Here is a 14,259-nt window from a genome sequence, read left to right on the forward strand (position 1 = left end):
AGAAAGCTGGCTGTTAAAATGAAGTAAGATCTTATCAGCAGATTGTTTGAATATATTCCAGAAAGAAGGAGACATATGATAAGGTTGGATTTGTTGTCTCTCCTATGTGTGGCCTAACACTCTCTGTCTGACCCTCTCGTGGCCCTTACATGCAGTTATAATTAATTATTTAAATTTTTGTCTCTCACTAAGCTGCAAGACCACAAGAGGTGGGACTTAATCAGAGTCTTCATTGAATCTTAGAAATATCAAAAATTAAATTTTACTGTGCACGTTAGTGTGTGCCAATGCATTTCTATTTTTTTTAAATATTTTTTGCTCATTTAATTTTTATAACAACTCTACATGGTAGTTATTACCACCATCAACCACATTCAAAAATGAGGAAAATGAAATACATACAAGTTACTAAATGGTCGGTCCCAAGTCACACATACAGTAAGTTGTGGGACTGGATTTATGTATTTATTTTATTTTATTTATTTATTTATTTATTTATTTATTTATTTATTTATTTAGTGGGACTGGATTTAAATGCGGCTGACAGAACCAGGGCTGCACTCTTAACCATGATTCTGCAAAGCCCCTCCATAGCAGCTTCTAATTCATTGTTGTACAACCGAAAGGATATAAATGACTATTAATGGCACTGAGAGTATCATAAAATGAATTTAAACTGAATAGTTTAAAACAATAAAACTGGATACTTCTGAGCAGCTATGGGAAAATAGGAGCATATTATAAGTGAATGGAAGAAGAAAGAAAAGTTATTTCTAGGCAGAGCAAGGAAAATAACAACTGGAGTATGGAAAGGTTTTTAGAGATTAAGTTGGGTTTTGCAGACTCAGTATTTTGACTAGATACAGCCACAGAGGAATAAAGATTGAAAATCGTAGATAATGAAAACATACATCATAAAATAAGAGCTTTAATTTACAGTGCCAAGTTTCTGAGAACCATCTTCAAGATTTTTCTCAGAATATTATAGTTGTTCTGGTCCAAGTATTTTAGTTCACAGTGAAATGAAGACAATTTTTTAAGTTGATTTTACAATTACTTCTCAGAATGCTGACAATTCTAGTGGGGCCAGAGCTCATGAAACAAAAGGCTAGTTTCCCTGTCCAAACTGAAATAGTGAGCTACCTCACTATTTGGTAGACAATTCAGGGTGGCAGATGAAGCTGTGAGTCCACCCTTGGGTTAGGCCTGGACACTGGTTCCACTCTAGAATTGTCTGGGAAGACTTGGTATGGAATATAAAAGATGTATTGTCTATTCCATTGATGTTACTGCATTATAGAAATTGGACAGAATATCTATTTATCTTCTATAATGGTACTCTATTGAAATATCTCCTTTTCTGGGGCACCGGGGTGGCTCAGTCAGTTAAGTGTCTGCCTTTGGCTCAGGTCGTGATCTCAGAGAGCCTGCTTCTCCCTCTCCTTCCCTTTTGTAGTCTCCCTTACTTGCTCTCTCTCTCAAATAAATAAATAAAATCTTAAAAAATAAATCTCCTCTTCTCTCACCCTGATTGTACTAAATCACTAATGTAAATGTCTAAAAAAAAAAAAAATTTGAAAAGAAAAACAACCACAAGAAAAATAGGACATTCTAGCTTATAGTAAAAAACAAAAATCACAGAGGAATCTAAAGGTGTCAGCATCCTTCTGTTACACATGAGAAACCACATTTTTCACAATATAATTGAAAGTGATATTAGGAAAATTCTATGGCCAGAGTACTTCATAGTTCTGGGCATCACTTTTTATCTACACAAATACCACTGTTTTGTTGATAAAATGCTCTCTTTGAGTTCAAATCAATGATTCCTTGAGATGATTTGTGAAGTGTGAGATCCAAACTCTCTGTACTTATTTATCCAATAAGTAATCATTAAGTATATACTAAGGACTGAAGTTATGGTGGAAATCAAGAAAGACAAAGTTCTTGTCTTCTTGGATCCAAGACAACACAGTGTACACAACAAAAAGGTTTATGGAATGGAGAAAAGAGTTCAAGAGAACTAATTTAGGTAAACTTCTCAGGAAGGCCTCTTTGAGAAGGTGCCTTTTTTTATAGAAACAGGAACAATAAGAATGAATCAGATATTTGTTGAAGGCATATCAGCAATTTGTCCCCAACATAAGAAAAGATTAATGTATGTACTATAAACCTAATTTATGCCACAGAAATAGAAATGGAAGAGTGCATTCAATGTAGTGTCTTTATAGTATCCACTAATAGAATTAATTTGCATATGGACTGTATGAGATTCTTGTAAGAGCTTTCAAAGGTGATGCAAGTGAAATTCCTTCTGTCATTTTACGTCTTTGGGAGTCTTCATATTAAAAAGTATTCAGACACATTGAAAAGAAAGCTGGGATATAAATGGATAAAGTATAATATGGGCTTAATTTATTATGAATATAGAGTAATATTCACATTCCTTAACATTGCATTTTATATTTTTAAACAATAGATCTTTTTCATATGTTTTTGAGAGTCTGAAGATTTGACTTACCTTTCAGTTCTGTATATTCCTAAGTACCCAGACCTGTGTTAGCAGAAATCACTGCTCTTTAGTATACAGTAACATCTCAAATTATGCTACATATTTTCATAAAAATAGGCCTTCTACACAATGAAGTATTTTAAATTAAAAGTCTTGTTGCAATATAAAATGGTGGTTGACTCAAAATTGAACATATGATTAGCAATTATACATGGCATGTGTGTGTGTATACCATGCACATCTTATATTTTTACCTTTACTCACAAAATAAATATCAAATAATCCACCTTCTGCATGTTGAGTATTCTACGTTCACTTGTTTGGCATTTATGGTATCAGTCATTCAATGTCTTCTCTGCACCAGGTACTTTCTAGATACACTAGATACTTTCTAGATACTTTCTAACAGCACAACACTGACCAAAATATGCCTTTGCCAAGTTGATGCCTTAACTTCTAAGTTAAAAAGATTTCTTGGGATCTATCACTATGACTTTACTACAGTAAGTACATAATACTCCAATTTAGTAGGGAGCAAGATATATTTCTTGTTTTTACTGAACTTTTCTTCAGAAAATATCTGGCTTTTTTAGGTTCAAGCTTCATTTAAATAATGATTCCTGTTATCTCTCTGCTATGTGTTTTCTTTCTTATTCTACTTATCTTGTTACCCTTCTAATAATGCCTTGTTAACTTGATATAATATTAAGTGTAGGCTTTTGCATGATTCTCATGCCAGATGAGCAAAGGCTTAAATGCAAGGAACAAATAGAGAACATTGTTTTCACCTTCTAAGGTGTTGTCTGAGCATTTAATGATTCCACTTACAAAATCTTTAACTTTATTAAGTAGTCACAACTCTTACTCTGTTTTTCATAATTCTTTTAAAGGTGATTCACTCAGTAAATACTTACTGAGTTCCTACTATAACCTGTGAATAAAAATATAAAGATCAAGGCATAGTCTCTAGCCTCAAGATGCTCATAGTCTTAAAAGAGATAAACAATAAACTGACAAATGGTAAATACAATGTGAGAGACAGAGTAGTCAGGGAAAATTTATGAAGAAGTTCATGTGTGTTAAGAGTGCTTAATGGGAAGTGGAATATAAGCTGAACAGAAAGGAGTGAAGATAGAGGGAGTAGCATGAGGAAAAGCAATGAGGCAATGAACGGCACTCTTCTTTTCCCCAGAAAATTGTGAACAATTCCCTGTTGATGAAGTATTAATGAAAAAAAGTAAAGATGAAGGCAGGGCATGGAGCATCTCATATGACATGTCAAGTAAGTTGGACTTTTTCTTGCAGGGGATGAGAGATCATGATCAGGTTCTAGGAAGAGAGTAGAATTGTCAAACTTGTGTTTTATACTAATCAATATGGTGGCTGTCTGATGGTATGCGTTCAGCTAACTCCCCACTCACAGGTGGGGAGACAAGTTGGAAGTGCACTTCAGATGCTGAATTAAAAGATGCTGAGACTCTGAATTATGGTATTTGAAAATATGATGAAAAACACTGGTATTTGAAAATATGATGAAAAACATTGGTCATAATTTAGTGACTGAAGAGTTGTAGGAATTAAGGAAATCGTACATGTGGTTTCATTTGGCTGTGGATAGGTGTAGGGGTAAAACTGAAAACTGCACTTTTTTTCTATTGAAGATCAGAGTAAATTAATGTGTGGCAAGAGAAAGGGTAGTTAATAAAGTACACATGATTTAAAAGATGTTCTTTTTAACCTGATTTTATACTACACTGTGGTTTTCAGCACAGAGGAATGCTTCTCATTTAAGCATGCAATTTTAGGCTTTTACACTCACTTTTCTCCTGGCTTTCTGTATTCCCTCAATGACATTTTATGCAGGAATCATAACATTTCCCTGTTTCTTTGAAATATATCCTTAGTTATATAGTGTCTTCCTGTCCTTTGATAGTCTTAATCTCTGATACTATCTATTGGATTACCTTTGTCTCCCTGTTATGGCCTCTCCCATCCTGCCTTTGAACCCCTCTGACCCCTTGAGAACCCAGCCTGGTTCCAGCTCCTCATCGTCTGCCTTTCAATAAAGGGGATTTGGAATTTTTTTCAATTTTAATTTTATTTATTTATTTATTTATTTATCATTTTATTTTATTTTTTTAGAAAGAGAGAGAGTAGAGGAAGAAGAAGAAGAAGAGAGAGAGAGAGAGAGAGAATCTTATGCAGGCTCCACACCCCCACAGAGCCCAACGTAGGGCTCGGTCTCACAACCCTGAGATCACGACCTGAGCCAAGGTGAAGAGTTCCATGCTTAGTGTACTGAGCCATGCAGGCACCCTAGGGGATTTGGATTTAAAATAAATTCTATAATCCAACAAAGAGATAAAGCAAAGCATATTGATAGATATTTTTTAAAAATATTCATTATTTCATTTAAAAAATACAACAAAAATGAAGTTTGAATTGTGTTTCCCAAAGTCAAAAAAAAATTATGACATTCTTATTTGAGGTATTTGTAAAGAAAATAATTTTGTAAAGAAAATTTTTGATTCCTATATTGACAAACTTTTAACTGGTAGTTTAAGTCTCAAAAAATTTTTCCAATAACTTTTAAAACATGTAGAATCTTAGGAATGGTTATAAATGGTAAGAACATTAGTTGCAATGAAAATGTTTATTCAACATTTAATATATGCTACATGTACTAGGAATTTCAAGAAAAAATTAAACTATAGATAAGTCTTTGCTTTTAAGAAACTTTCAAGACAAAAGAGGAGAAGACAAATAAGAAACACTAATGATAGCATAGACAGAATGGATAAGGGGCACACAAGAGTTGTGGACTCTGCTCATTAGGAGTCAGAGAAAAGAGAAATGAAACCTAGCCTAGAAAAGAAAAGCAAAAGTGATAAATAAAGAAATATTATTTGAACTAGGTTTTGCTAACAGATGACAGACATTTCTGAAAAACATATGATGTAAGGTGAGAAATTATAATTGATTTTTACAAAACAGCAAGTTGCACAGTTTGGCTGTAGGCCACTTTGGAACATGTAGAGCAGCAGGGAGGATAGAGCTGGAAAGTTAGCCAGGATCAGAGCACAGAAGGTCTGGAATATGAGCCTCGGGAGGCTAAATCTGATTTAACTTTGTATGTAAAGAGTGAAAGTTACCGAGTAGAGAAATGAGTAGCTTGTATAAAAAAAAAAAAAAAAATCTGGCAGCGATGTTTTAAATGGTAGTTAGAGAAAACAGCCCAGAGGCTGGAAGACAAACTAAAGAGACAGTTCCAATTGTCCATGTGAGATGACTAAGGTCCGGGCAACAGCAGAGGGAAAGGAAACAAGGGCACAGGTGTGGGATGTACTGCTGCAGTGAATTGATTGCATTTGGTGATTGGACAGGAAAAACAGAAAAAGATTCAAAAAAACAAAAAAAGGACTACAATTTTACATTCAAAATGACTTGAGAGAATGACTAAAACATTTACTGAGAGACTTCAAAAGAAAAATGGTTTAGTAATGGAAGATAATGACTCTATTACATAGCTTACTACCTACACACACACACACACACACATATAGATAGGGTTAGGGGAAAATCATGTAGATTTTAAGAAAACAGCATATTAGCAAGAACTTAGAGCTCAAAATTTATAGAATTAAGGTGCAAGAAAAAAATAAATAATAAAAAAAACAAATTCAGAAATGAAAGCCAACGGCTTAGTTATGGTTCAGGGTCAAGGAAGCCCAAAAAAGAGATTCAGGATGTGTGTTTTGTTAACAGCTTAAAAAGTACCAATACGAGCTGACAGATAAAGGTTTTTTGATGAGTAACAGGTCACTGATAACTTTCCAGGAAATGACTTGCTAAAGAGGTGGGGATCAAACCACAATGTAATGATTACACAGAAATCTTTTGAGAAGGTTGGTAGTAAAAGAAAGAAGGAAAAGAAAAGCACTGTAAGAAATACAAACAATCAAGCCAATATTCTTTTCGTCTAGGAGTGACCAAAACATTCTCCTGGGCAGAGAGAAGAATTCTAGGGAGGGATGGAAAGAAGATACATGGCAAACAGGTGATTACCATAGTTGAAGTGTTTTAATGAGGAAATAAGAGGAAACGAATTACTTGAACAAGTCAGGTTAGTCTGTAATCAGGGCCTAAGGAATAAACAGGTGAAATGAACATGGGAGGAGAAATCAAAAAGAAGATACAGAAACAGTTTAGTAAATATGAGAGACAGAGTGGAAGATGTAGACAATGAGGCCACATGAAGGACTCATAACTAGGGATAGAGAAGATAAAACTGTTCTGACAATCATAATTAGAAGAACAATTTTCCAGTACTTTTTTTTTCAATAATTTCAATAAGTCTGTATACAGGAGAACATATGGGAGAATAAAGGCAAAAAATATGTATCAACATTTATTCTGTGTAGTGTCATAACATGGACTTGAAGATTTGCCACAAAAAAAGAAGAAAAGAAAAGAAGCCATGACCATATACCATGGGGATCAAGGACTACAAATCTTACCTCTCTCAGAGGATCATTGAGTTCATTGAGAATGTTTTCTTCATCAAAGATTTTGCCTTGGTATCTGTGTTCATAGTAATCATGTATCTTCTGACGCATATCAGCTGGTAACTTATGGAATGACATGTATTGTTCCACTTGTTTGTACTGTGAGGAAAGGAAAAAGGGAATTAGAAAACATTGTTAGACTGTATGAGGAATCATCATGTTACTTGGTTATGCCAAATTCAGTGACATTTGAATAACAAAAAGAAAAAATCCTTTGAGAGGAAGGAAACAATGTACAAGGATATAATGTATTTACTCTGCCTCACAAACTCTGGGAGGAATTTCTTTAGGGAAACATTTCCTGTAAAGAACTGAGATGAGGAGGGGCATGAAAGCAGTTCAGAATGAATTAAGAGTGTCACCCCGGAAAAGCCAGTGATGGGACAAGAAAAAAAATGTGATGTTATTTTTTTGGAATCTTTTTGTTTAGCTCTGTTATAAAAGAAGAATGAAGTTGAGGTTTGGCCCGTCATCTGGATACAGAATCTCCTAAGTTTGGGTAGAAAAAAAAAGGTTTTATCATAGACCTTACAGCAAAAGGTCAGACCTAATTAAAATTTGAATTTAGTGACAGAGAGCTTGGCAGCTGTCTCCAAGTCTTATACTCAAGCAACACAGATGCCCTGTAAAGTAAGAGAATATGTCACTCTTTAATTTAGGACTTAAGAGAGTATCAGGATGAGACTAGATCCATGTAATTTTATATCTAAAACTTAACTTAGATGTTAAATTCACTTAACGAGTAGTTCTTAAACTTGATTGTTTATAAAACTTGGGGTGAGGTTGGCATTGGGAATGCAGACTTTCAGACTTAACTCCTGAGATTGATTCCCTTGATGTATCTGCTTTTGTGAATTTAGGCACACACACATATTCACACTTTGAAAATAAATTCCTAGTATTCAAAAAGGCACGTAGAAATTAGCTGGGAACTTATTAGAAGAGTTTCAGGCTTTACTCCAGGCCTATGAAATCAGAGTCTACTAGTTAAAAAAAGATCGTTGGATGACGCATACACATTTAAGTTTGAGAAATATTTCCTTGATGCTGCAAATGCAGGTGGTCATGAGTGTATACTTTGAAAAAATTAATTAGAGCCCCCCCCCCAAATGAGTTTCATTGTACAGATGATAAAACTGAATACAAATTAAAAAGTAGGCACCAGAATTGGATAAACATACTGGAATAAGATTCTTCTCTTAAACAAAACACATTTGATGTGTTTTGGAGAACACATGGAAATTTATTTTCTCACATCTTTTCCTGATAACTTAGCTTTTACTAGAAGATAGAAGTCCCCAATTCCTTGTCTGTAATTAGCAAAGCTGTAATTAGTACTCAATAGCACATATATCTAACCAGAAACATCAAACCTATGACATTTCTTCATTTTTTTTTTTTTTGTACATACCTTCCTTTCACAGAACATTCTTATTTTTAAGATATTCCCTTTTGGGGATTAGTATCCTTAAAGGAAATACAACTTTGTCATGAGACTTCCTTTATTCGGTCACCAGACTGTCCCCCAAGTATTTAAAGCCTGCAGGCCTATATATATCTCTCTCTGAAGCAACTTGATTATGATTTAAGGATTTTAAATTTAGGCACCAATGCTGTCACTGTCGTTGTGTATAAGGGGCTTCTAGCATGTACTTGAGAAAGATTGGTTAGTTCTTCCTGAAGAACTCGAATCTGTATGCCTACCTAATCTTGGTAACCCACTTCTAGAGACCTGGAAGTCTGTCTGCTTGATCCCTCATGCAGCTGGTCTGAAAGTAAGAAGTTTCAGTGACCTCTAAAGACTGTTGTGTAGGATAAAGTTGATTTGCAGCTGGGTTGAAAAGCTCTACCTTTATTTCTAGAGACACCTGTGCATCTGATTTTTACTCTTAGCCAAAAAAGGAGGGCAGTGGGATATTTGATGTATTGTTTAGGGTCTGAGCCTCCACCCAGACCTAAACCCTAAGTTTAACATTTGCACTAATGATTTGCAACCAGTCTATCTGGTTTGACTATTTTGACTTATTTAAAGAGCTACTGAGAGCTTTGTTTTTGAGCTCCTGAAGCCAATCCAAGGCTCTTGCACAGATTTTGGTGGCTCAAGTCAGAAACTCTGCGTGTTCCACATGCCTAAAGATGAAGCCCATCATGCTGGGGAAAGGCTCTTGGGTCTTTGATGCATGTCTGCATCCTCTTTCTCCAAAGCACTGTATCCTTTGCCTTTAAACAAAAGCCTCATATGAGTAAAGTCTGGTGAATCCTGTTAAACATTCAAACTTGGGAAAACAATAAAACAGCTTAAGAGCACAGGACCGCCTCAGTTTTAACACTTACTGCATTGATGACAGTTCTAGACAAATAAAGGACTCAACTTGTTTCAGGATCAGTAGGGGTCAAGTAATCTCTGTTTATTTTTCTCAAAAAATTGCTTGCCCAAACACTGCTTGGATTGGTGAGAATCTTTAAAATTAACGAGGATACTAGATTTCTCTGCCCTTTGCATGCATTTCTGTGGGTGTGGGAGACAGCATTACAAGTTAGTAGTATTTCAGTTCATTTTTATGAGATCTATGGCTATGTGCAAAGGCCTATTCATCTAGAGAAACAAGAAATCTGCTCAGTATCTATCTTGAATTAGAAAACTAATCCTTAATTAGCTAAATACAAATGTTACATATAAAGTTATTTTTATGGAAAGTCAGGATTGGTTGAATCTAGTTATTTTTCCTCATACAGATCATTTAATCCCTTTAGACTTTAGTTTATTAGTCTACAGTAAGACACTATTACACCAAATGAGTTTCTTTGCTCTTTCAGACTGAAGTTCTATGAATATTTTTCACTTAATCATACAGTTGAATTTGATTTTTGAACCTATATTATATATTCCAAACATTAATCAATTTATAATAATTATTGATCTAACAAATATTAGCTGATTGCTGTGTGCCAATGGTTTTCAAGGTGCAGTCAGGATGCATATAAACCACCAGTATCACTGGAAAGCTTGTTAGAAATGCACATTTGAAGTTTTCACCCCAGACCTACAGAATCAGAAACTCTGAATTACAAATTCTAGCAGTCTGTGTTTTAACAAGCCTACCCTACACTAATGCCAAGTATTGTGTTATCTTAGGACATAAGGAAGCAATTTGAGTGAGAATAGGGGACAGAAAGGAAATTCAGTTTTAATAAGTCAACTTTACGATGTCCATGGCACATCCTAATGCTTATATGTAGGTCAGGCACTTAGAAGAGAAAAAAATACACAAAGTCAATGACTAAGTGATCACCAAGGGAGAATGTGTCAAATAGATTAAAAAAAAAAAAAGTGGAACCTACATTTTAAAAGCAGATGAATCATGGAAATTGATCAAGTTAAGGGAACTGAGATTAACTAGCCAGATGGGACAGAACCAAAAAAACTCAACTCAGCCAAGAAGGATCAAGTTTCAAGGGGCAATGTAGGGGTAGGGGGTACTCAAAAGGAACATATTATAAGAAAAGAAGTATTGTACCATAACCAGTGAATTTGGAAATTAGATAATTATCTTTGTTAGAATATAATACTTATTGAAAATAGGAGCTATTTCTTTTTGCCTGTTTCCCTAATCCTAACAAGACTTGCAAAATTGAATGAAAATGTGACCTGCCTATGATGTGAAGAATAAAAATAATAAGTTACTCATTGAAAAAGACACCTAGTGGTAGGCGGATAATAGAATCAATGAGGTATTGGAAGTTACATATAAGATGACAAATTAAAAAAAATGATAAAATGGAAAAGTTTCTGTTAATTGCAGTACCACACTATATGCGAAAGATGATTAATACTCAAAATAGTCACTGAGGAAGGGACTTTTGAAAAACAAAGTTGCAAATATAATTTTTTCTTGAATATATAAAATCAGCAGATCTATCAGATCTAAAGAGATCTAAAGAGACTATGATGATCTTAGGTGATGATAAGGTGATGATCTTAGGGTAGTAACAGCAAGACCCACACCTGGCACTGTGCTCAGTGCCCTCCCCCGCTCCTCCCTCTCTCTAAAATAAATAAATAAATCTTTAAAATATTAAAGAGACTATAACATCATTGCCATTTAAAATTCTAATGAAATTTTATTTTCAAAATTTTCTGTGCAATTAAAATATACATAAAGGGAATGCACAAACATGATACTAAAAATGACGTCTAATACATATAATGAAGACAACATTCCATTATTAAACTCACTCCTCCCATGTTACCACTTTCAAAAGGTATTTTGTCTATATTGCTAAGTAATACGCTTGTTTCTTTTTCTTACATGGGTTAATTATGGCAACATTTATTGACTTTCCACCATGGAAAAGTAGTGTTAGCCACTAACAGCCACCCCTATTTTCTCACTTTCTCTCTCATTCTGCAGTTGTGTCCCTAGTGTTAATTCTTCCTTTGGTTTCCTTTGCAACTTTACATATTTATATCTCTATAGCTTATTCAGAGAACTCTCGACAAATTTACCAAATGAAATGTAACAAACTTATTCTTTCATTTCTACTTTTTAACTTTTGTCATCTTTACTTTTACAACATATAGGTGAATTATAATTTTGTACTGCAATTGAACCTATCAAACCATACAGTGTTTGCATTACTCTGACTGTTTACCACAATGTCAAGTACAGCATTTGATGGCATTTCCTTTGGTTATGTGGATTTTTAATGATTTTTATTTTTTTGCACAAGAAATTTTCTTCCAGCATCCCTATCCTATCTGATATCCAGTAGGATTTCCCTTTATAATATCCCTGTTTGAGTTCTCTATTTTCAGAGCCTATGTTTCTCTTTTGGTTTATTTATTCATATTGTGGGAGTCAATCCCCAAGTAAACCACTAAGAAATACTAAATGGGATATAAGTTTCTTGAATCTTTTCTTGTCTGAAAATGTTTCTTAAAGTCAGCTGATAACCTGACTACATATAGAATTCTAGGGTTGAAATTCTCTACTTGGATCTTGAGCCTTTGCATTTGATCCTTGATCCTTTATGCTGGATATGATCTATGTTTCTTATTATTTATTTCATATATCTTGTCTGCATTTTCCCTTACATTTATGTATATTCTTTACATTTTCTCTACATTCTCCTACATTTCTCTTACATTCTTAAATATTTCCTGAAATTCGTAGAGATAATTTTAATTTCAAATATCTTCTCTTTTTCTTTCATCTTTTATTTCCATTATTTTATTGTATTCAGTTTAGAGAAATACTACCAATACATGAGTTTTAAAGAAAAAACAATTGTAAGGCATACTTTCATCCCTGAAATATTTGGGACATCTAAATAGAGGTAAGCTTAAGTGTCCACTGGATTTAGCTTTAGTAAAGGCTTTGGTGATTTTGCTTTAAATGGTTTCATTGGAGTATGTATAGAAATGTCAGGATTAGGGGTTATTACAAATAGATTGCAATAACTTGAGAGTGAGTGGAAGTAAGAAATGGAAGTGAAACATCAAGTAGAACTCTCTCTCTCTCTGACCCTTTTTGGTTAGGATGGGAGAGCCAGAATCATAGCATGGTAAATGTAAGAAATTCAAATGAATTTAAAATAGAAGTTTTAATCACATTTATATTATATTATTTTTATATCTTTGATTTATACCCTTATCAGGAAACGGAATCACCTTATTTTAGATCCACTACAACTTCATCCCAATTGTCAAGACCACCAGATCACGTAAATTCGAGTGCCAGAAGTTTCAGTAATTTTACATTTCCCTGTATCACCATTTCTAACATTCTAGTCAAAGTAACAATCTCTCCTTTAAACTCATTCCGAACTTTCTAACTATATTATCTGTATCTATATGTCCCTGTCTGACTGCAACTCTTATTCTTTTCCATAATCCAGGCAGAAATATTTTTAAAATGCCAACTTTATTGTCACTCCTTTCCCTTAAGCCTTGTAATGGCTTCCTGCTGCTTTCGAGATGAAGTTCTGACTTCCTGAACCTATCTGGCCTTTTCCTGCTCTACAATATACATTTTCCCTTTGTTCACTATGCCCTAGTATATTAAATTTCTTTACTATTATTATTTTTTTCTTTTTTACTTATGAGAGAGAGAGAGAGAGAGAGAGAGAGAGAAAGGCAGAGACATAGGCAGAGGGAGAAGCAGGCTCCATGCAGGGAGCCAGACGTGGGACTAGATCCTGGGTCTCCAGGATCATGCCCTGGGGCAAGGTGGTGCTAAACTGCTAAGCTACTGGGGCTGCCCTTCTTTAATATTCTTAAATGTACCCTAGTCTCTGGATGCTCACACACTTTTCTCAATCTGCAATGCTGTTCCACCACATAATTTCCTGGCTAGTTCCTATTCATTCTTTAATTTTCTTCCTCAAATTTCACTACATCAAAGAAATATTCTCTGACACCCGGCCGCCTAAAGTCCTCTTGGTATGCACTTAGAAAAAATGCTGAGTTTACACCTTAGTTATTCTAAGAGCATCTACAATTACTTGTTAATTGTCCTTGGCCCTCTTGTTCACCACTGAACTGCTAAGGTGTTTGAATGCAAGTAGTCACTGATCGAAAATCTGGTTATACATTTTCTGAAAATTCTCTGGGTAAAGAGACTAAGAATGTGATATCTGACTCTTTTTCTGTTGTAATAATGATATCAATGAAGGATACCAGATATGGAGGTTCTCCCACAAGGATTGAAATTTTGAATTCATATTTCATTTTTATGAGTTGTTTTGTATATTAGTCAGAGCACATTCACTAAATATGAGATTCTCTTGAAGTTACTCTGGACAAATTCCATTCTTTAAAGAATTTGCAGTTTCTGTCTTAATCTGTGGTATCAGGCTTTATGTCAAACACAGCTCTAAGTAGGAGGAAATTATTGATTAGAAAAGAGAAACTGCCTTCTTATAATTCCAAAAATGTTTATAACAATTAGGAAAACAGCAGAAGTTAATAAAAACATATGTAAAATATATTAATTATATTAAGTAATGAAATGATTAACCGATTGCCAGCACTTCCCATGTTCTCTACTCTAAAATCTCCATCAAAGGATCCCTGGGTGGCGCAGCGGTTTGGCGCCTGCCTTTGGCCCAGGGCGCGATCCTGGAGACCCGGGATCGAATCCCACGTCGGGCTCCAGGTGCATGGAGCCTGCTTCTCCCTCT

At 34.6% G+C, this 14,259-nt stretch overlaps 1 protein-coding gene across 1 annotated transcript in view; it reads right to left on the bottom strand.

Moving 5' to 3' along the window:
- HCN1 (hyperpolarization activated cyclic nucleotide gated potassium channel 1) overlaps positions 1–14,259 on the bottom strand; it is a 383,048-nt gene that overhangs the window by 58,230 nt on the left and 310,559 nt on the right. The window contains exon 5 of the mRNA XM_041747243.1: positions 7,030–7,176. Coding sequence (XP_041603177.1) covers positions 7,030–7,176 — 147 coding nt within the window. The remainder of the gene's footprint in view (positions 1–7,029; positions 7,177–14,259) is intronic.

Source organism: Vulpes lagopus, chromosome 3 (genome assembly GCF_018345385.1).
Source record: "Vulpes lagopus strain Blue_001 chromosome 3, ASM1834538v1, whole genome shotgun sequence".
Classification (NCBI taxonomy): domain Eukaryota; kingdom Metazoa; phylum Chordata; class Mammalia; order Carnivora; family Canidae; genus Vulpes; species Vulpes lagopus.